The 21,085-nt window shown below is 46.4% G+C and overlaps 2 protein-coding genes across 6 annotated transcripts in view; one reads left to right on the top strand and one right to left on the bottom strand.

Annotated features, from left to right (window-relative positions):
• The window catches only part of DHX38 (DEAH-box helicase 38), a 19,445-nt gene extending 7,080 nt beyond the window's left edge, over positions 1 to 12,365 (bottom strand). The window contains exons 1-19 of the mRNA XM_047836228.1: positions 12,112 to 12,365; positions 9,767 to 10,106; positions 9,231 to 9,418; positions 8,478 to 8,579; positions 7,532 to 7,679; positions 7,259 to 7,377; positions 7,032 to 7,108; positions 6,410 to 6,565; positions 5,731 to 5,892; positions 5,431 to 5,538; positions 4,971 to 5,083; positions 3,275 to 3,412; positions 2,475 to 2,661; positions 2,154 to 2,339; positions 1,628 to 1,768; positions 1,168 to 1,278; positions 956 to 1,072; positions 684 to 791; positions 28 to 140 (exon numbers count right to left, since the gene is read on the bottom strand). Coding sequence (XP_047692184.1) covers positions 28 to 140; positions 684 to 791; positions 956 to 1,072; positions 1,168 to 1,278; positions 1,628 to 1,768; positions 2,154 to 2,339; positions 2,475 to 2,661; positions 3,275 to 3,412; positions 4,971 to 5,083; positions 5,431 to 5,538; positions 5,731 to 5,892; positions 6,410 to 6,565; positions 7,032 to 7,108; positions 7,259 to 7,377; positions 7,532 to 7,679; positions 8,478 to 8,579; positions 9,231 to 9,418; positions 9,767 to 10,089 — 2,597 coding nt within the window. The 5' untranslated portion in view covers positions 10,090 to 10,106; positions 12,112 to 12,365. The remainder of the gene's footprint in view (positions 1 to 27; positions 141 to 683; positions 792 to 955; positions 1,073 to 1,167; positions 1,279 to 1,627; positions 1,769 to 2,153; positions 2,340 to 2,474; positions 2,662 to 3,274; positions 3,413 to 4,970; positions 5,084 to 5,430; positions 5,539 to 5,730; positions 5,893 to 6,409; positions 6,566 to 7,031; positions 7,109 to 7,258; positions 7,378 to 7,531; positions 7,680 to 8,477; positions 8,580 to 9,230; positions 9,419 to 9,766; positions 10,107 to 12,111) is intronic.
• TXNL4B (thioredoxin like 4B) lies at positions 11,932 to 21,085 on the top strand. 5 transcript variants are annotated; one of them, XM_047836256.1, is made up of 5 exons: positions 12,634 to 12,800; positions 15,754 to 15,929; positions 17,181 to 17,332; positions 19,107 to 19,317; positions 20,275 to 21,085. In XM_047836256.1, the coding sequence occupies exons 2-4, from the start codon at positions 15,798 to 15,800 to the stop codon at positions 19,270 to 19,272; spliced, it is 450 nt and encodes a 149-aa protein (XP_047692212.1). In that variant the 5' UTR covers positions 12,634 to 12,800; positions 15,754 to 15,797; the 3' UTR covers positions 19,273 to 19,317; positions 20,275 to 21,085. The 5 variants fall into 5 exon arrangements, with proteins under 5 accessions (XP_047692216.1, XP_047692213.1, XP_047692215.1 ...); XM_047836260.1 differs by lacking the exons at positions 12,634 to 12,800; positions 20,275 to 21,085 and adding an exon at positions 11,932 to 11,977 and having other exon boundaries at positions 15,765 to 15,929; positions 19,107 to 19,386; XM_047836257.1 differs by lacking the exons at positions 12,634 to 12,800; positions 20,275 to 21,085 and adding an exon at positions 12,519 to 12,603 and having other exon boundaries at positions 19,107 to 19,386.

Raw genomic sequence — 21,085 nt, 5'->3', positions numbered from 1 at the left:
GAGAGCAGGCTAGCACAGGGCTCCTACCTGAAACACTGACCTGGGCCCGTCCTGCCGGCTCGCCCTGACCTCTGGTTGGCATTGGCCTGGCTGATGGGATAGATCTGTAGAGCATCCATGCCAATCCTGGGGTTGAAGACCTAGGAGGGGACAATAAAGAGCTGATTAAGCATAGAGTAAGGGGAAAGAGGGAGGCAACCTTGAGACAAAGACAGACAAACCCTGGTTGCTACGCAGCACAGAGTACAGTGTTTTAGCAATGCAGACAGCCATCCTTTTTCCTTTTTAAGTAGGCTTCATGCCCAGTGTTGAGCCCACTACGGGGTGTGAACTCATGACCCTAAGATCAAGACCTGAGCTAACAAGTCAGTCGCTTAACCCACCGAGCCACCTTGGTGCCCTGGCAGCCATCCTTTTGAAACCAGGAACCTTAAGAAATTTCCCCACAAATACCAGCTCTGTGGATCTGCACAGAGTTATTAAATCATCTAACTCATGGCGTTATCACAAAGATTAAGTCAATCAAGTGCACAGCAAAATCAGCACTCAAATGTTAGCCTCTTAAATCCAAGTCCATCCCTCGTTTAAGGGCTAAAGACCCAGGGCCTGCCTTCCCACCACCTACTACATTGAGTTAGCTTCAGGTGAAGGCCCAGGGCCCTAGTGCCTGTGTCTTTTCTTACCTTTAACTTGCAATAACCAGAGTCAATAACAAACATGATGCCATCGACAGTCAGAGATGTCTCGGCAATGTTGGTGGCAACGATACACTTCCGAACTCCATCTGGAGCCTAGAACCAGGCAGGATGTACAAAGAGGGAAGGCTGTAGGCCCTCAGGTAGGAAAGACTCCACAGGGCAAAGAGCACACCCCACCCCTCTCTCTAGTCCTCCCTTGGGAAAATCCAGGGAGACCCAAAGGTGGGTACCCAAGACAGATATTCTTGCTATCACACCTTCTGGAAAATTTTGGCCTGGAGATCAGAAGGCAGCTGGGAGTAGATGGGCAGCACAGCCAAGGCAGGTGCATTCTCTAGTTCCTCCAGATGTTCCACAATCTGGTCTGAGGTCACCTGAGGGCACAGAGAAGAGCCATGAGATACCAGAGCCCCAAACTCCCATATGTAGGATCCTACCTGCTCATCATGGTCATGACCAAGGCACGCACCTCAATGTCCTCTTGGCCAGGCATGAAGATAAGGATATCCCCGGGGGCCCCCGACAGGTGCACCTGTAAGGACTGCTTCACCGCGGCCTCCACATAATCCTCCTGCGGCGTCTGCAACACCAGTCAGAGACATGGTCAAAGGGAAGCATCGAGAGAAATGCAGGCTGGACATCCCTCAGGAACTGGTGGTCAGTCACTGGTATAGGGATAGAGCCAGTGGACTTTCGGGGCTACAGATGGGCCTGACTGCCCTCTCTGGACCCTGCACTGCTGCTCTAATGAAAGAATAAAACTAGACCTCCCCCGAGTACACTCCTTTGTGTCTCAGACCTAGAGCTAGAGTGCCCCATCTGCCCCACAGTAACCCCAAAAACCTTTCCTGGCTCAGTTCCCTACCCCATGCCCTCCAACTGACTTCTCATCAGAGGTCAGGAATGGTTCAAAAAGGAGGCCTCAGTACCTTGCTGAAGAGAATGTCAACAGGGAAGGTACGACCAGGGATGTGGAAGATGGGAACATTCCCGAAAAAGGCAGCAAATTTCTCTGCATCCATAGTAGCCGATGTGACAATGAGCTTCAGGTCTGAGCGCCTAGCCACCACCTGGGAGAAGAGGTCAGTCCGAGGCTTCCCTATAGATTTGGAACACTTGGCTCCCTCCCTCCAATCTCAGCAACATTACTCACAGATGAAACAAGCTGAAGCTGACAGATGGGCACATTAGATTCCTAACAGTCCTGAGGACCAAACCCATAGAGCCACGGCCAAGAGAACCCGGAGTCTCTTGGCTGAGCAAGAACAGAATAAACTACAACCCAGGTCTCAACCTGGCAACCTGGAGGCCTCAGCAAACTCAGGCCTGTCAGAGACCCTCTTGGATCCCCCAGGCAAGACCCCAGCCCACCCGAAGTACCTCGGTCATGAACTACCAACAGGGCATGCATCAAAGCCCCACGGGTGCAGACAGACTGTGCCCCACAGCCCTCACCTCCCGCAGCAGCCCAAAGAGCACATCAGTGTTGAGGGAGCGCTCGTGAGCCTCGTCCATGATGATGGCACTATAGTGATCCAAGTCTGCTTCCCGGAGGGACTCCCGGAGCAGGATCCCGTCAGTCATGTATTTGATCAAGGTGTTTTCTGAGGTGCAGTCTTCAAAGCGGATGGCATAACCCACCTGAAAGTCAGGGAGAGACAGCTCAGAAGCTCTGGGCCCCAGCTCACTGCCCGCATACCCCATGCTGGGCCCAGGCCTTAGGAGGTCAGCTCAAAAGGACGGAAGCTGTACAGCTCAGCCCTCGTGCCCACTCACCTCCTCACCAAGGCTTCCTCCCATTTCTTCACTGACTCTCTTGGCCACCGACATGGCAGCCACACGCCGAGGCTGGGTGCACCCAATCATCCCGTAGTCCGTGTAACCGTCTTCATGCAAGTACTGTGTCAGCTGGGTGGTCTTACCGCTCCCTGTTTCTCCAACCACAATCACGATGCTGTTATCTCTACAAGGGAAAGAAGACGAAGGGCAAATCAGGTCAGGCGGATGGCCACCTCCAATTCTCCAACAAGACGCTGCCACCTCCTATGCCTATGTCTGGCTATCCAAGGAGCACGCCTGCTTAAAGACAGATTTCCCTGGGAAAACAGCCCCGAATGAAGACACCCCCTACAATGTCTAGAAGATGGTAAGGTTTAGGGGTGCCTAGGTGGCTCAGTCAGTTAAGCATCCAAGTCTTGGTTTCAGCTCAGATCATGACCTCATGGTTTGTGAGATTGAGCCCCACATTAGGCTCTGTGTGGACAGCACAGAGCCTGCTTAGGATTCTCTCTCTCTCTGCCCCTCCCTGCTCATGCCCCCCGCCTCTCTCAAAATAAATAAATAAAACATTTAAAAAAAAAAAAAGAAAATGGTGAGGTTTAAACAAATGAAATATAACAGAGCAAAGTCGTTTTGCTTATTACTTCATGCAAAGTAGCCCAGGGTATGGAGGTCAGGTAAGAAAAAATTCTCTCCCTTCTCTACCAGATGCAATAGCCCAAAGTAAAAGAGCTACTGAGTAAACACAAGGGACCCAAGGGACACCCAGTCAACACTGGAATTCCTAGACAAGTTACCTGATAATAGTGAGTAGCTCCTGCTGCACAGCAAAGATGGGCAGGTACTGCCTCTGCTCCAGAATCGACTTCTTTTTGGCAAATTCGCTGCTAGCTTCACTCTTTTTCTTCATGTGATCCGCAAACTTCTGCTCCGTCCTGAGAACACACAGCAGCCTAAGCACCCTGCACAATTTCCCACACTGTTTTTCCTGACTGGGTTACTGTCCTTCTTCCTACACCCAAGAACAAGACCCACCTCAACAAGACGCAAGAAATCTTTGAGACACTAGAGCAGCCAGGTGATCCAAGATGTTTCTCGTCTCCTCTGGCCTAACGGACTAGAACTGCGGTCTGAGAACCATCATCCACAACATACCCAACATTCCCTGGGCAAAGAAAACTAAGTATGACTCAGAGGAGTTCAGGTTAACAAATGGGCCAGTTCTCTGCCCCAAAAAGCTCAACCAGAAGAGGAACTGAGATCACCAGGTAATTATCTTGTACAGAATACCCAGCACAATGCTCAATGCTCGAAAGGCTAAATGGAGAAGTCATGGCTACAGAGTCCTGACCAGGGTCAGACCTCCTCTCTCCTCCTGGCAGGATGGCGGATGGCATGGTCTGTAAAGCTTCATTTTCAAAGAATTGTGAGAAAAAATAGTCCCACTTAGTAGTGACCTCCAGCTTCTACTGAAAGCACACAAATATCTGACACATGTATACACGCCTAGACTCCAAAAAATTTTGTAATTTTCCCAAGACTGCAAAGAGAGAGCGGTTCAGTGCTGCCAGTGGGCGTCCACATGTCTGCTGCCCGCCACTCTCCCGAGAGTCCTGTCCCCCTTTCAGACCTCCCCCCACACCCTGTCAGGCTTCCTATTCTAATTTCTCCGTCACTCTCAGTCAGCTAACAATTAATGCCTATGGGATTACATTTATAAACAAGGGCTGACCATCAGTACTGACTTCTCATTTGGGTTATTTCTCAGAGGGGTGCAGGGAATTATTCACTTGGATGCCAGTTCAGTAAGACTTCAGTATGTTCAAAGGATGAGATTCAGGAGGGACATTTGAGTCCAGCCATCTACCCAACGTGTGAACCCCAACAAGCAGCTATCTATCATCTGCTTAAATACCTCTATGAACAGGGAAGCCACTCCCTGGTAAAAACAACCTTTCCTATTTTCAAAACACTGTTAAAAGTGGTTCTTCCTTCCATTAAACTGAAATCTAAGGGGGCAAAGCCTACCTTCCAACACTGAACATCAGAAGTGCACTTCAGCACCATGACTAAGACACCAGGCTCCAAAGCTACAATGTCTGGGTCTGAGCATCGCTCCATTTACAGCTGGGTGACCTCAAACAAGTTACTTAACCTCCCTGGGTCTCATCCTCTACACACAAAAAAATGGGAAGGAGAGCACCTATCTCGTGGGACTGTCGCTGAGAATTCAGTCAGTATCTGTGAGGCATTTAACGCTGACAGGCACTGAGGTCACTCCTATAGCAGTAGTAGTGGTGGTGGCAGGAATAATATCTAGGAAAAGCTGAAGATGGTAGAAGAGAGACCAGGAGGAAGGGATGAGAACAGACTAGAAGATCCAAAGTGACCTAATTTTTCTGTTCATGAGCCACAAATTCTCTCAGTTCCCCAGCAAGTGTCCTTGAGGGCCCCAGGCTCAGGAGACAGCCCACTGCTGACCAAGACTCCTACCTATAGTCCACTTTACCGTCTTCTGTCAGCGCTTTATCGGGCTCTTCCTCTTTTTTGACACCCATTATATCTCCCAGCTTGGTTCCAGCCAGTTCCCAGTGTTTGTGTTGAGCCTAAAAAAAATACGGAAAGTCTGCTCCATCGTGTAACACGACTGTGGTCCAAGGCAAACCAATCCCACTTGCACAGGAGGCTCCATCTAGCAGGTGGTAAATTCCCACAAAGCCGCAGTGGCCCGGCGCCCACATTCCCTTCTTCTACCTCAAGCCACCAGAGCATAGGGCCCTGTGGTTGTCTTAACAAAGGCCTTGGTGGAGGAACACGAAGCCCTCCTCCAACAGCTGGTTCTTGCTGTGTGAGTGTCCTCGAACTTCCAAGAGGACCTCTACCCATGAGATCTCATGCAATTTCTAAAAAGAGAAAAAACAGACTCCCAGGCCCCAAAGGACAAGAAACCAACCTTTTTGCGTTCCTTCTGCTCCCTGTGCTTCCGCACTGTTTGACTGCCTTTCCGGGCAATAATGGCCAGGTCAGAAGTAGCATCCTTGACTGGAATCACAGGCTCTGGCTGTAGGTTGGGGAAAAAGAGGAATTCTCCACTGATTGTTACATTCAACAGGAAGGTCCACTTCATGACAGCCCTAATAAATGAAAGGATTTCTATCCTATTGGGATGGGGGCTTTTTTTTCCTCTTTTTTTCCCCCCACTCTCAGCTCAATTCTATCTGAGCTTTCTTCTCTCAGGCCCCAGCGGCCTCACCTGCTTGGTGAAGACGATGCGTCCGTCAAGGAAGGGAGGAACCAGGTTGTGCACCATCAGATGCACCTTGGCTGCGCTGTCCTCCTCAAAGTCTTCGTCCACCTCTAGACGATGGACCACTCCACTGGTGAGCATGCGGTTGGTCTCCCAGCGCTCATTATCCTATGAGAACACAACGGGGGGCCGTGCTCAGACTGCAACCACAAGGCATCTGAAAGGTCACTGGGAGAGTCCACACATCAAGTCCTGAGAGAAGGGCCACGCGAGGCCTGGGCCGTAGACATGTCACAGGCCTCTGTACCCTGTGGCTCCTAAGAAAGAAAAGTGACTGATCCCAAACCACCAGCGACATTTTTTCCAAGCAGCAGCCCTTTATATGTGAGTCAGAACCTCTATACAGACACACAAATGGCAAGCGTCCACGGCCCCACGCAGAGACACAAAGAACACCCTACTAGTTCCCATCCCAGCATGGAAGGAGGACTACAAGAGAGAGAGATGTTAGGAGATAACTACTGAAAGGTTCTACGCCCACCCTCCTCACACTCTAGAGGCACAGCGACACCCAATACTTCAGCGATGAGAGGCCAGCTGCGCTGCCACCATGTGCACAAGGCCCGCACTTCTCCCACATGCCCAACGCCAGCCGGGTTCACTCCAGCTACCGCCAGCAGCCCACCTCATTGATCTGCCTCCGCTGAGCAGAAATGCGCTTCTGCTTCTGTTTATGCAGGTGCTGCTCCCGCCTCCTCACGTAGTCCTCAGAGGAGTAGGCCAGGGGGTTGTGGAACTCATCGTATCCCTCATCCATCATGTACCAGTCCCGGTCAGCTTGCTGCAGCGATGTGACAGAGCGGTGAAAACAAAGAACAGATCGAGTTTATGTGCAAGACAAGACCAGAGGGGAGGTGTCTGGTGAGAAGTCACTGGTGTGGTGGAGCAATGTTTGTGGGAGGTGCAGGAGGAAGACCATGTGCTCTAGGACGAGCCATGTGGAGGACACAGGCGGGAACGGACTATGTGGCCGCCCATCGTGACGGCACTTCTTACATTCACCACACGGTGGCACCAACGCTTAACTAAAACAGGTCTGCCAGTGGCAGGTGAGAAGTTTCACAGAGGAGCCTGTGCCTCTGGAGAGACTCCAAGGCTTCGGGACTGAATCCAGCTCGGCTCTAGAGACTGTCCAGTGCTAACTGCCCTCATCGAAGTCCAATTCCACTAGAGCGTCACTCGTGGCCCATTCACCCATGGAGGTCCACCACTCCTCATTCGGTGCCTCAAAGACATAAGGTTTTTACCCTCTGGTCATCTTCCCACTGCTGCCGTTCCTCTTCTGTGTCAAATGAAATTCCTTCTTCGCCATCCTCCCGTCTTCCTGAAGGAGAACACGCAGCAGGTCAGTCCAAACACCCCCAGCCCCACCAAGAGCCCTGCAAAACCGCACAGCTCCAGAAGCGCAGCTTTGCTCAGCCTCACTGGGACAAGTGATCCCGCTTCCCTGTCCCCCTCCCTCCCCCTGCCTTACCTCGGCCCCTGGACAGACGGGGTGTGGACCCCAAGTGTCTCCTGTCATCGGCCCATTCGTTGTATTTGTAGGATGGGGTTGGCAGAGGTGTGTCATCTGAGTACCTGCTCCTCACAGACCTGGGAGACCGTGTAACCAGCATCACTAAGTCACTAAGCTGAGACATGTTCCCCAGCTGCCATCTGTTCCCCCAGCCCAGATCCCTTTGCCCTCATCACGTCCACCCTTTGCCACCCACCCAGAGAAACTGGGCTGCTCTGCCCAGAACATCACCTATCGCGATCTCGACTGGACTGCCGATGGCTCCGCTCAGAATCTCGATAGGAAGGTGTCGGGGAAGGCGATTCCCACTGCGAGCGCCTTGAGGAACCACAGCCACTGTCCTCTTCCTCCCAGGTAGACCTTGAAGGGGTAGCTGCATCTGGGGCGACAAAGAACACATCCACCGGAAACCTCTAACTTCACTGGGACACGGCTCTAGGGCTATCAGCCAAAAGTGAATTCCCCAAATCTCTTTCTTTCACTATCGATAGACTTGATATCTACTTGTAACACAATCTTGACAATTTTTAAGGTATCTGGATTTTAATAGGCCAGTTTTCACGTATTTATAACACTTTTCTTTTTTTTAATGTGTTTACAACATCTTGAAGAATATCCAATTTCTCTCAGCAAACATACTCCTCTTAAATATAAACAACTTTTTTAAGTTTATTTATTTATTTTGAGTGTGTGTTGTGTGTGCACAAGTGGGGGAGGAGCAGAGAGAGTGAGAGTGAGAGTGAGAGTGAGAGAGAGAGAGAGAGAGAGAGAGAGGATGAATCTCAAGCAGGCTCCACACTGCCGGCACAGAGTCCGACGCGGGGCTCAAACCCATGAACCATGAGATCATGACTTGAGCCAAAGTTGGATGCTTAGCCGACTGAGCCACCCAGGTACCCCTAAATAATTATTTTTAATCAATTCTTCTGTTCCCCAGCTCCCTATTCTTTCCTGCCATTTGGAAAACTGGCCATTCAGTCCACTGGCCTACCAACTTAGAGGAGCATATCCGTCTCAACAGAGAGGTCCAGGGCCTTCCAACCTGACTCAGAACCAAGTATTCCAAGAAGTTCATAGTGGAACCAGCAGTTGACTCTGCCCACGGCATATCAACTGAGGACGCTGCCTTGTATACACTGACCCCTGACAAATCACCACAAGCAACGGCTCGGTCTACCTTTAGGTCGGTGTCTCGGGCTCTCTGGTTCATTTCTTCTGCTGCGCTCTGACCCTCCATCCCGCTCAGATCTGCTGCTGTGTCTGCTTCTATCCCTCTCATCTGTCAAGAGTCACGTGCAGAGCTTAGAAAATGTGTGTCCCATCCTAACTTCCACCCATCTTCACCCTAGAGAAAGGACAGGCCTTCCCACTCACTCACAGGTGCAACCTGCACTGCTCTAATGCGATCCATGGGCTCCTGAAACTCACATATCCCCATTCTTTCAGGGGGAAAAAATAGTTACTGGCTACAAAGTTTCAAACTCACAGTAACAGTTATTTTCCTGCAAGAATTCAAAAAACAATAGTTATAAGTCTACAATGAATAGCTGTTAATGGTTACCAATCTATAAGCTATAAAATTTAAATAATACTGAGCAAAGCCAGCGTTGGATTCTATGTCCAGCTTTGCTTCACAGCACTGTCCTTTCTCTGTCACCAACACCAGTGTAAATTCTGGTTTCTTATACACACTGCCTGGTATTGCCTTTATCACCAATTTTCATAATTAAACGAGAACTACACACTCAAGCAAAGCAGCTATGCTGCAAGTGACAGCTCTTAAACAGCCTGCTATTCCCAACCCCAACACTATCAACACCAACAGGGCTCCCTAATTATCAGGCATTAGAAAAATTCCTGCAACAGGAAAGAAGCTGATATGTCCACTCAAATGCTTACTGGGCTACAGGAACTAGGCTGGGCTGGTTACCTCTGTCTCTCTTGCGGTCAGAGTCTCGATCCCGTGATCTCTCTTTCTTCCGATCCTTTTCTTCTTTGGACGAGGCATAGACGCCATGTTCCCGCCGCTCCCGCTCTCTCTGCCGACTGCGTTCCCAAAACTCTTCACTCACACCACCAGGATGGGATGGAGTCTCTACCCGAGCAGATCGATAATGCCTGAAACAGAGAGGGCAAGTGGTAAAACGCCCCTCCTTAGGAGAAAAACCTTGCCTCCAAAGGGGGGCTGGCTGGGTGACCTGACCTTTTCCACTTAATCTCCCTACAGGCTTACTGATGGCAACAACCCAAATCATTTCTAATCTTTGTGCTCTACTCTTTAGTCACCTTTGAATGTTCCCCACACATCTGAAGAAAATATCAGTTCCTATCTACTTCAATACTACAGAATCATAATAAAACCATAAAGATCTATATGTCCAACAAGAAAACAGAAATCAACATGGGATGTTATTCCCTGGCCTCCATTCTCATTCCCTTTTGGTCAACCCATCCAAAAGCCTTTACCTGTCTTTTCGGCTATGTCGGCCAGCTTGGTCACTATCTTCCTCCTCAGCATCTCTCTGGTCATCTTTGCTCTCTTCCCAGTCCTTGTAGGAAGAGATTCTGGACTTCTTCTTGTCCTCTCCATCGTCCTTCTCCTCTCGCTCCCTTCGTTTCAGGGAAGCCAACAAGTCCAGTCCCAGCAAGGAAGGGCGGGGGGCAGGGGCCTTGAAAACATGCTGTTCACTGGCTGCACTTTTAGTCTTACAAATAAGACCACCAACCTGAGAGTCCAGATCAGTGCCTTCCAATCGATGGATCGAGGCATCCTCGCTGGTGTCCTCCATGACAGGCTCTGGGATTTCTGTGGAAGGAAGACAACCCATTTTGTATTGGATATAAAAGGAGAAAAGGTATAGCTCTGCTATATCCCAGGATAACTGAAGTTACAGGGATATTCAGGGAGTTAACCTCCCCATCAAGACCAGGATTTGCTTAGCTACCTCTTGCCAAAATCTTTCCATTATGTCACTGACAATCTCAAAAGATCCTCCTACTCCCACTCTGATACACATCAGAAACAGACACACATTCACACACCCACCAAACACCGGGATCCAAGAGGATACCAGGCAAGCACAGTCCTCACGAAGGACACTTACTAGAACATGATGGCATCTAGAAAGGCACTGTAGGGGAAATACCACTAGATTTGAAGTCAGAATCCTCAATTAGAATGCAAGCTTTTGATATTTTCTACTTGTATGATTGTAAGCAGATAACTTAATATTTGGTTAGGCATAATTTCTGTACCTGTGAAACAGAAATATTTTTTGCTTTATTTAGTCCACGGAATTATTATAAGAATCCCACAAGAAAGTGTATGCGAAAGCTCTCTGTAACCATAAAGCCATACATAAAAGTAACTGTCACGTTATTTTATTTGCCATGCTTCTCTGTACTAATCGGGGCTCAACATTTTCTACATGAGCCCTTCTACCTCTCCCTCCCTTTAAACTACAGATACAGCAGAGTAGACATGCTGGGGTATAAAGCTACCATATACTATGTGATCCATATACTAGTGGATTTTTTTGGACCAGCTGTGTTTTGTAGAAAAGAATTACCTCCCGGCAGTTGGGATCTTGTTTAATAACAATCCATGTTCACCAAAAATATTAACAAGAAACACTAGGTTATGAAATGGTTTCCTGAAAAGTATTAAGGTGATTATAAGATTTTCTGACACTCAACGTGTATCAAATTCATTCCTCTTTACGTCCCATTACACACCATCCACTTATACACCGATTCTAGGTGCTTGGATAATTCTCCTCTTTCAGTAAGTCAGTGAAGCAAAGGAACTGTCAAGGTGTAGGGTACCACCAGAATCCAGGATGTTTTGCCCAGTTCTAATTAACATGCACGGCTCTACAGAGAAATATTGCCAAACATAATATCAACACAGACACAAGAGTTGCATTTTGAAAAATGCCATCAGGCAGAAGAGAAAAGACAGAGCTGCATATTGGTGACTTCTGTGCATGTGAGGAAATCTAAACAGGAAGGTAAACATATATATGCTATGCTCAACAGTAGCAGGAACTAAAAAATATACTCCTAGATTGCCAAAGAGAACCTTGTCTATCTTGCTATTACTACAGCCAGCACCTAGTGAAATAAAGTTTGGTGAATAAATGAATGAATGAATGAATTTAAACTGATTAATGGAGAACAGGAAAACAAACATATCTAGAGACAGCAAAGGAAGATACCAATAGCACAAGACAAGGAGTCTGATAGGACTTAACTAGCTGCTGAGAACAAATAAGGAATTAACAGGACTGGATTCTGGAGAATGATTAGTGACAAAGAAGCCAATTAAGAATAGAAAATTTAGAAAGACTAGATTTACTCATTCAACAATTTTTCATCGAATACCTTCTGTGACCCAATCACTGTTCTGGGCAATAGGAAAAGAACAAAGAACAAAAGAGGCAAAAATCACGCCCTCTTGGAGTTGACATTCTAGTAGAGGAGATCACATAGTAAAGATACCACTATGACAGAGAAGAAAGACACAAGGAGCCCTACTTAGCTCGGCCTCTGCTTGGGAGGGGGCCAATGCAGAGGCCTAAAGAAGGGTGCAGGATGACCCCTGGGCAGCCAGGCAGCAGTACTGACCAGATCAAGGAGAAAGGACAGGAAAGCCCGGACCGGTGCAGCATCCCAAGGGTAAGAAAGGCAAATTGGGTGACAGGGACGAGACCACAAACTCGGACCGGAACCTGAGCGAAGGACCCATATCCGCCGCTTGGAGCTGCCGTAATTGGCGAAGGTCAGGTCAAGAAGAAAGAAAGGACACTCACCTCACCAAATCCGACTCTTGGGACCTCCTGTCCCAGATTTCGGGGCGCCGGCACCGCCACCCCTCACTCAGATCGCCTCAGAAAGCCAATCCCAAACCTTGAGCGCGGCCATTATTGTCCCATAATACCCTGCGCGATCCCCTCTATCCGTCCAGAGATAACCATCGAGAGCAGCCCGGAAACCGCCAGTTCCTGGCGCCAAGTGTGGTATAGAAAGCAACCAAGCACTCAACGCTAGAGTATCCTCCTCTGGAACCCTGGTCAGAGACATTTCCGAGTCTCATCGCGACCAATCATAGTTAGCCTGAAAGGCGAGGCCCCGCCTCGGCTCTAAGAAGAAAGGGAAGGAGGTCGGTCATGTTTAATAAGGGCGGAAGTGACGCTAGGCTTCCTGTCAAAGGCGGGCAAAGTGGGCGGTGACTAGAGTAACGAATAATCTCGTCGGCTTGTGGGACTATTGAGGGGAAGGACCGCAAGTTTATCTACTTGCCAGTGAGTATTCTTTTTCCGTTTCCGGTTTTATAAATGGTCCGCCAGAGTTGGTGGGCAGCAGCTCCTGGGTTACTTTGAGTTAGGGTCGCTGCTTTTGGTGTAGGAGACGGGAACCGCCTGTGTGCCGACATTTCGGAGAAGTGGTCGGGGTTGCGAACAGTCAAGTGGAAGAGAAGGAGGTGACTTGTACAAAGAAAGTAGGTGTCGTTTTCCCTAGCACTTGTGGGCCAGGAGCAGCCCGACCACAGGCATCATTAAGCATATATATATATTAAGTATGTATGTATATCGAATAGTTTGGAAGAAGACTCTCACTCCGATGTAAATAAAAGTCACCTGTCTGTTCACTGTCAGAGATAACCACTATGTGTTTTGGGATATTTATTTCTAGTTATTTCTGTGTAAATGTTTACATTTGTATTAGGTTTTGTACAGCAGTGGGATCACACTTTATATACTTTTTTGTAACTTATTTATCATGAGAACTTTTCAGTATGTGAAATGTTCATCTGTAACAGTATTTAGCAGCTGTGTAATAGTATGTTCCAGGACTGTACTATCATTTTTTTTCCAATCTCCTATTTTGGGCTATTTAAGTTGTTTTCAGTTTTTCACCTTAAGAATGTAATAAATCATTGTGGACGTGTCAATTCTCAGAAATGGAGTTGTTGCTCAAATTGTTTTCTTTCTGGAAAAGTTTTTGCTTCTCTGCATTCCAGCAGCAAGTAAGAATGTGTGGCCCTTTATTCACACTCTTGCAATATTGTTTTACCTTTACCAACTTAATGGCTTTGTTAAATAATCTTCCATTTGCTTTTCTTTGTTTACTAGTAAAGCTTAACTTTCCAAATATTTTTGCCTATTTGTACCTCTTCTTTTGTGAAGTCTCTGTTGGTATCCCTTGCTATGAACATTTTCTTAGGTGTGGCTTTAGTTTTCCTCCTCTTTATCAGAACTGGAGTTGCTGTTTGAATTCTAGGGTGGGATAGATCCATCCTCACTTTGACTTTCCCTTTTATCAGTAATTTTTTCTGCTACTGACATTTGATGAAGTCCTTCCTAGCAATCAGCTTGCCTGTCTAAAGTATGACTTATTACAGGAACAATTTCATTTCCTATATACATTTTTATTAACTCTTGTCTTAAAATGTGACTTGTCACACACACACACATAAAGAAATCCTCCCTTTTCATAGCATTAGCCAACTTGGGGGCCAAATATAAATATCAGTACCCCGGTGGAGTTCTTCTGGATGGACTCAAAAATAGAGTTTCTCAACCATAAGAACAGGAGCTTATTATAGCAGAAGGAACACTGCACTAGAAATTTGGTGGCTTGGGGGCACCTGCATGGCTCAGGCAGTTAAGCATCCATCTCTTGATTTCGGCTCAGGTCATGATCCCAGAGTCGTGGGATCGAGCCCCATGATGGGCTCCGTGCTGAGTGTGGAGCTTGCTTAAGATTCTCTCTCCCCCGCTTGCATGCTCTCTCTCTCCCTCTAAAATAAAATTAAAAACTTTAGAAGGAAAGAAATTTGGTGGCTTTGATTCTAGTCCGTGCTGTAGCTAGAACCAAAACTATAAGCAAACAAGTCTATAAAATGAGGGAATTGGATTAGTTCCCTTTTATCTGAGTATTTTATGATTTATTTTTTTTTAAATTTTTTTTTAACGTTTATTTATTTTTGAGACAGAGAGAGAGCATGAACGGGGGAGGGTCAGAGAGAGGGAGACACAGAATCCGAAACAGGCTCCAGGCTCTGAGCTGTCAGCACAGAGCCCGACGTGGGGCTCGAACCCACGGACCGCGAGATCATGACCTGAGCCGAAGTCCGCTGCTTAACCGACTGAGCCACCCAGGCGCCCCTATGATTTGTTTATTTTGTGGTTTTCACACACACTCTTAATCTATCTGTTTGTCACGTGGGGGTGGGGGCTCATGATAATACTTCATCAGTAAAAGACGGTTTTAAAAGTGTGGTGCGTGTGTGAAATAGTATGTCTCTGTGACAACGTGTGTATAGATATGGGAAGGTCTATGCATGCTAAGTAAAAAAGCGCAAAGTGAAGAAGAGTGGGTAAAGTATGTGTGCCGGACAGCTGTCATTTGCCTCTCCAGATGCACTCTTTCCTTCTCTAGACTGCTCCAGGACCACGAGACTTGGATGCCCTCTGCATCTCCCCTGCCCTCTGGTTCCAGTGTGAGTCACCCAGTGGGCACAGTAGGAGGAGATCAGACAGACGGAGAAGAGTGGCTGCATCCCTTAACTGCAGGCTGACCTCCTATATGACAGCCTTCTCCACCCGGCGTTCCCCACCACACACTTGTGCTAACTACTCCCTGCTATAGCTCCTTCAGGCCTCAGGGTGGGAACGGCGCCCTGCTCTTACTAGCCCGAGTACAGCACTGTACCTGGTGTGTGCCTGTACCCTGCCTTAGTGAAAATCTTTCGAAATTACCAAATTTGAGAATGTTATCTTTCTCCTGCTAGAACCCTGGCAGATAGAATAGCCTGTCTTTGGGGTAAAAGGGGGAAAAAACATAGGAATGCACATTTGTATGTTTTTGTAAATGCATAACAAAACTGGAAGATACATGAGAAACTAATGAAAGTAGCTACCTGCTGTGTGGGGAGAAACAGGCCAGTACTAACAGGGCCAGTTGAGGGCGGAGAGAGGGAGGGAGATTTTTCACAGTACGCCTTTTTGAAATTTTTTTTTTAATGTTTATTTATTTTTGAGACAGAGAGAGACAGAGCATGAATGGGGGAGGGTCAGAGAGAGAGGGAGGCACAGAATCTGAAACAGGCCCCGGGCTCTGAGCTGTCAGCACAGAGCCCGACACGGGGCTCGAACTCACGGACCACGAGATCATGACCCGAGCTGAAGTCGGACGCTCAACCGACTGAGCTACCCAGGCGCCCCCACAGTACGCCTTTTTGTATTTATGTTTCTTTTCAAGCTGGTGGACTTGCCAGCAGTTTGTGCATTTAGTGTGTTGTTTTTTTTTTTTTTTACTGTTGTGATACTATGTTGTATGAAACTATTTCTTTCCTCTGAGAATAAAATATATGTGTATTAACTACTACAAAATTATTTTTTTTTTTTTAATTAGGACTCATGCACTTAATCTGTCTTTAAATATTGCAGCTGTATTTCAGGACTGACAGGATAAATATTTGGATTATGGCAAGATGAGCTTCCTGTTGCCCAAGCTAACTAGCAAAAAAGAAGTAGACCAAGCAATAAAAAGTACTGCAGAGAAGGTATTAGTTCTCCGATTTGGGAGAGATGAGGATCCAGTCTGTCTGCAGCTAGATGATATTGTAAGTGAATTCTTTAAATAAATGGTTTTTATTAAAAATCTGTACGTTCTCACTTCAACATCTACAAAGTGCATGAAAGGCAGTGGCCGGGCCTGGAGATACTGCTTTTCATTTGCTGGCACGCTTTCACTAGGAGCTGGTCATGTGCCTGCCCTGAGCTAAGCCCCCAGACCCATGATCCTGCTGAATCTGTCCTAGACGTCCCTCCCCACCAGTAGCCATCCAAGTTCAGTTTCACCAACAGAGCAGTAGAGGACCAGAAGCACTTATTTACTCTGTGCTCACAACAGTGGAATAATTACCATCACTGTTACTACTCCCACACAGGGAGATGAATGCCAGGGACGTCAGGTGACTTCCCACAGGACAGACCAGTAACTTGCAGAGCTGGGGTTCGAACTTCTTTTTCTCTGCCTGCAAATAAGCTTTTCCAGTGTGGTGCCTCCAGTGTGTGCCTGATGGTAATCTGATTTCATAACACGTCTTCATACTCTGATGAGTAGGGAGGGGAGTATGGGACAAAATGTGGTTATTCTTGTCTCTGTTATAGAGAGAGACTGATCCCAGAACTAACACCTCTTCACACCATTTCTATTGCTGCCACACACAGTGTGGATCCAGTATAAGAATCTTTATTTCTGTGATGAAAAATGAATGCTGATGTGTTAATCTGAGGGAGGAATGGGCCAGAGGATTATACCCTCAGCCATAGAGGGAAGGGAGTATCAGAGGCCAAGAGTATAGACTGAAGCCAAGCTGCCCAAGTTCAAATCCCAGCTGTACTGCTTAAGTTGTGTGACCAGGGGCAGATTACCCAGTTTCCTCATCTAAGAAGTGGGGACTATAATAACCTCATATGAATGTTGTAAGGACCAAATGAGTTAATAAGCATAAAGCACTTTGGACACTTAACGTGTAATAACCCGCCAGACAAGCCTTCACTGTTTTTATTATGATTATCATTTAAGGGGGGATTGGAAGGCAGAAGATTGGGGGGAATTTCAGTGTCTGCCGTGTGTATTTCTGAGTTGTTTTTAAGCGAACATGGATTTCATAAATCTATAAGAAGTTTATAAAAGCTTTTTACAACCAAAAATCAATTGAAAAAAAAAGAGAGAGAAATGTATTCACACAGTTTACACAGTTTACCCAGGGCCCTGTCTGAATGATAAGGTTACATTGTGTCTAATGTGGAACTCAGGGGAGATTTAGCTGCCTCTCTCATTGTAACCTGCATGTCTCTATTTGCAGCTTTCTAAGACGTCTTCTGACCTGAGTAAAATGGCTGCTATATATCTGGTAGATGTGGACCAAACTCCCGTTTACACGCACTATTTTGACATCAGTTATATTCCATCTACTGTGTTCTTCTTCAATGGGCAGCACATGAAAGTGGATTATGGGTAAGTTAGATTGACCTGAAGTCATTGCAGCTGGGAGGGGTTCTTTCAACCAAGCAGTTCCAGTAACTCACCTGCCTATGAGGGTGGCTCTGTGAGCCCTGTGTTGGTGCTGTGTCCTCAGGTGACCCACTCCTTGGTCATGTGAAACTTTGGCACAAAAATGACAGTGTATCCAGTATGATTGGCAAATGTTAACCTCCTACGTAAGTAGGAAACAATTGAACAGTTTGTGCAGCACTAAATACCCTTTGGTGTAGAAAATATAGAACAGCTTTTTTAAAAGTTTCTTAGGAATTTCATTTAATACAAAATGTGTCATTGTTCTTAAACTTTTGGGACTGGTAGGCTGCATTTATGAAAGAAGTGTTCCTTCCGGCAAACTGAGACATGTTTCTCTCTAGCCAAGTGTCCTATCTTCTGCTACTCAGAGAATTCTGATGTCATTCTTCAATTCTGTCAAGAATAAGCACCATGAAATCTTTAACATCTTCCATTGTATCCAGTCAGCATCCTAGCACTCAACATGTATTTTCAGTGTGTCCATAATTCTTAACCCTTCTCACTGTGGTTCAGGTGTCTGCTTGTTTAGATCTTTGTATCTGTTTTGTCATTATCTACTTGAAAGTGCATTAACCATTACCTGTTTTATTTTAAAGCTGTTTATTCTCCTAGGATACAGGTGATAGAAGTTAATTTGATGCAATCTTTTTTTTTTTTTTTTGAGAGCATGCTCAAGATAGGGAGGGGCAGAGGGAGGGAGAGAGAGAGAATCTTAAGCAGGCTCCATGCCCAATGTGGAGCCCCTCACAGGGCTCACAACCATGAGATCATGACCTGGGACTTTTAACCGACTGAGCCACCCAGGCACCCCCCTGGTGCAGTCTTTTTAAAATGTGATTTATGACACTATTTGCCAACTTAAATATGTAAAAATTTCAACCTAGCAATTGCATTTCCAAGAATTTATCTAAAGGGAAATAATCATGAAAGTGGGCAAAATTGGCTGCCTAAATATTCATCCCACCATTATTTAGAAAGCAAAATACTTGGAAAGAAACTAGATGTTCACAGAAGGACACTAGATGTCAGTTTCATATGATGTTGTAAATACAAGTTTAATGACTTTGAAAGAAATAGGTTTTATGTTAGTTGGAACATTACAAAATAGTTTGCATGATATAATTACCATGATTTTGAAAAAAACACACGTGTGTACACACGTGTGTGTACACACACACACACACACACTTTGGAAGAATATGTACCAAAATGCGGCCTTTGACCTCACTGGTAATGTTTTTTTCTAAAAAATTTCTGTAATAAACATAACCGATGTTTGAAATAGGGAAAAAAAAAAACGATTTTGTACCCCCCCACTCAAAAGTATAAGTGAGGGGAACTCAGAGACGGTGACCAGTTAACGGGTTCTTCACGGCAAGGCCAACAGCAGCGGCAACCAACTATGCCCATCCCAACACCCAGGGAATTCTACTTGATAAGGAACTGAGAAGAAATTGAGGTAGATTTTGAAGGGAAGGCTCTTCACCTGGTAGGGCTCACATGCCCTTCCAGTGGCCCATGGCTCTGCGTTTAATCCTGTATCAAATGGGCCCTGTACTCACAAACGGAGAAATCAATGTTAGGCTTTATGTCTGAAGTCTCCCTCAGGAACAGAAAGTATCAGAACTGTGCTTCATTTTGTTTATCCTGAAGGTCTGCAGTGAGAAATCGCTAAAAGTTCTGAGCGTGGTTGTTTTTCTCCCGTGCTCTCTAGGTCTCCCGATCACACTAAGTTTGTGGGAAGTTTCAAAACCAAGCAAGACTTCATAGATTTGGTTGAAGTAATTTATCGAGGAGCAATGAGGGGAAAGCTTATTGTCCAAAGTCCTATTGATCCCAAGAATATTCCCAAATATGACCTTCTCTATCAAGACATTTAACGCATTCATGACTATCAAAGTTGAAGAAAAAAGCACATCTTGAAACAGTACCTGAGGGGCGCCTGGGTGGCGCAGTCGGTTAAGCGTCCGACTTCAGCCAGGTCACGATCTCGCGGTCCGGGAGTTCGAGCCCCGCGTCGGGCTCTGGGCTGATGGCTCAGAGCCTGGAGCTTGTTTCCGATTCTGTGTCTCCCTCTCTCTGCCCCTCCCCCGTTCATGCTCTGTCTCTCTCTGTCCCAAAAATAAATAAATAAATGTTGGGAAAAAAAAAAAAAAAAAGAAACAGTACCTGAACCCAGCTGTGCCGTTTTCCTGGAGTCCTTCGAAAATGTGTTCAGCATCCCAGCAGAGAAGAGTGCTGACTTGGGTAGAAAATACCCCACCCGCAAGTAGAAGACCACGCTGGCACTGCGATGGGCAGAGATGCTTAAATGTCTATTCCCTGCAAACCCCAGAGCAGTCAAGACCACCGGGGTCAATTTCCCCAGCGTGATTTTTTTTTTAATTTTTATTGTGCTTCTCTTTATTCCTTAAGATGATACAGAATCCTTCTAAACATTGGCTAGTATATTTATGTTGACTTTGATATACAAGTAAAATAGAAAATCATTTCCCGTAAGAGCAGAAGTACTTATTTTTTTTACCCTAAATGTACCCACACACACACCCTCCCCCTCACCCGTTTCTCCACTCATGTATTTATTTCATGCTCTCCTGTCTCCAGTCCCTGTTATCTCAGTTTCTCTTGGAATAAATGTTTCTCTACAGATAGTGAAAAAATGTTTTATTTTGGAAACTTTCTGGTTTAAACTTTTATTTATTTATTTTTATTTTTTGAGAGAGAGATTGCAAGCTGGGGAGTGGCAGAGACAGAGGGAGACACAATCTGAAGCAGGCTCCCGGCTCTGAGCTGTCAGCACAGAGCCCAACGCAGGGCTCGAACTCACAAACTGTGAGATCATGACCTGAGCCAAAGTCGGACGCTTAACTGACTTAGCCACCCAGGTGCCCCATCTGGCTTGAACTTTTAAAACAGTATCCCAGTTTGCTCATTTGACTAGCTTTTATTAAATTGCCCAAGAAATGGGACATTGAACCTTTACCATCCAGCACCCAATTTGAGCTAAACAAATTAGTAAGTAGCAGCAGATTTCTCCCAGAAGTCCAAGTTCTGCCACTTTCTGAAGCAGAGGATTTTACTTCAAGGACTCAAGACTGGAAAGAGATGTCAGAATTGTTAGAAATAACATCTTTGTGGTATTTGCCCATTTTAATAACTTTATGAAGAATTCTTGCTCTGCCAGCAGCCCTGGCATAACCTGCCACCACTTGACAAGTCCCTGCTTCTCTCAAAACCTCGCTGGGCCTCTGGATACTGACTTTGTAGAACAAAAGAATAGATGCAGACCCAGAGGGCAGTGGGCCAGACGTGGATTTGCTTGCCAGACGCTGATGTCCCAGCTCTGTGCAGACCAACACTGTCTCTGCAAGTTCATTCTCCCCTTAGTGGGCGCTTCCTTTACAAGCCTTTTCTGCAAGAAGAGATGACCACCCGTCCTGATTCTCATTGACGTGGCAGAGAAGGAAGGCCACTGTGGGTTTTTGCATCCTTTGCTGACGACAGGAGAGAGCCGCTCCAGGGATACGACGTGGAACCGTAGCAGCCATCCCAGGACCATTAGGACCAGCCCCGGGATGAAACGTGAATGTGTGGAGAAGAACAATAAAAACCTGGGTCTTTGATGATGCTATTGAGCTGCTTAGTGAACTCTAAACCTGCCTCCCTCCAGAAAGAATAAAATGTCTTCATTGC

Source organism: Prionailurus viverrinus, chromosome E2, assembly GCF_022837055.1.
Source record: "Prionailurus viverrinus isolate Anna chromosome E2, UM_Priviv_1.0, whole genome shotgun sequence".
Taxonomy (NCBI): Eukaryota; Metazoa; Chordata; class Mammalia; order Carnivora; family Felidae; genus Prionailurus; species Prionailurus viverrinus.
The sequence above is the reverse complement of the archived record's forward strand: the minus strand, read 5'-3'. Positions and strand labels throughout refer to the sequence as shown.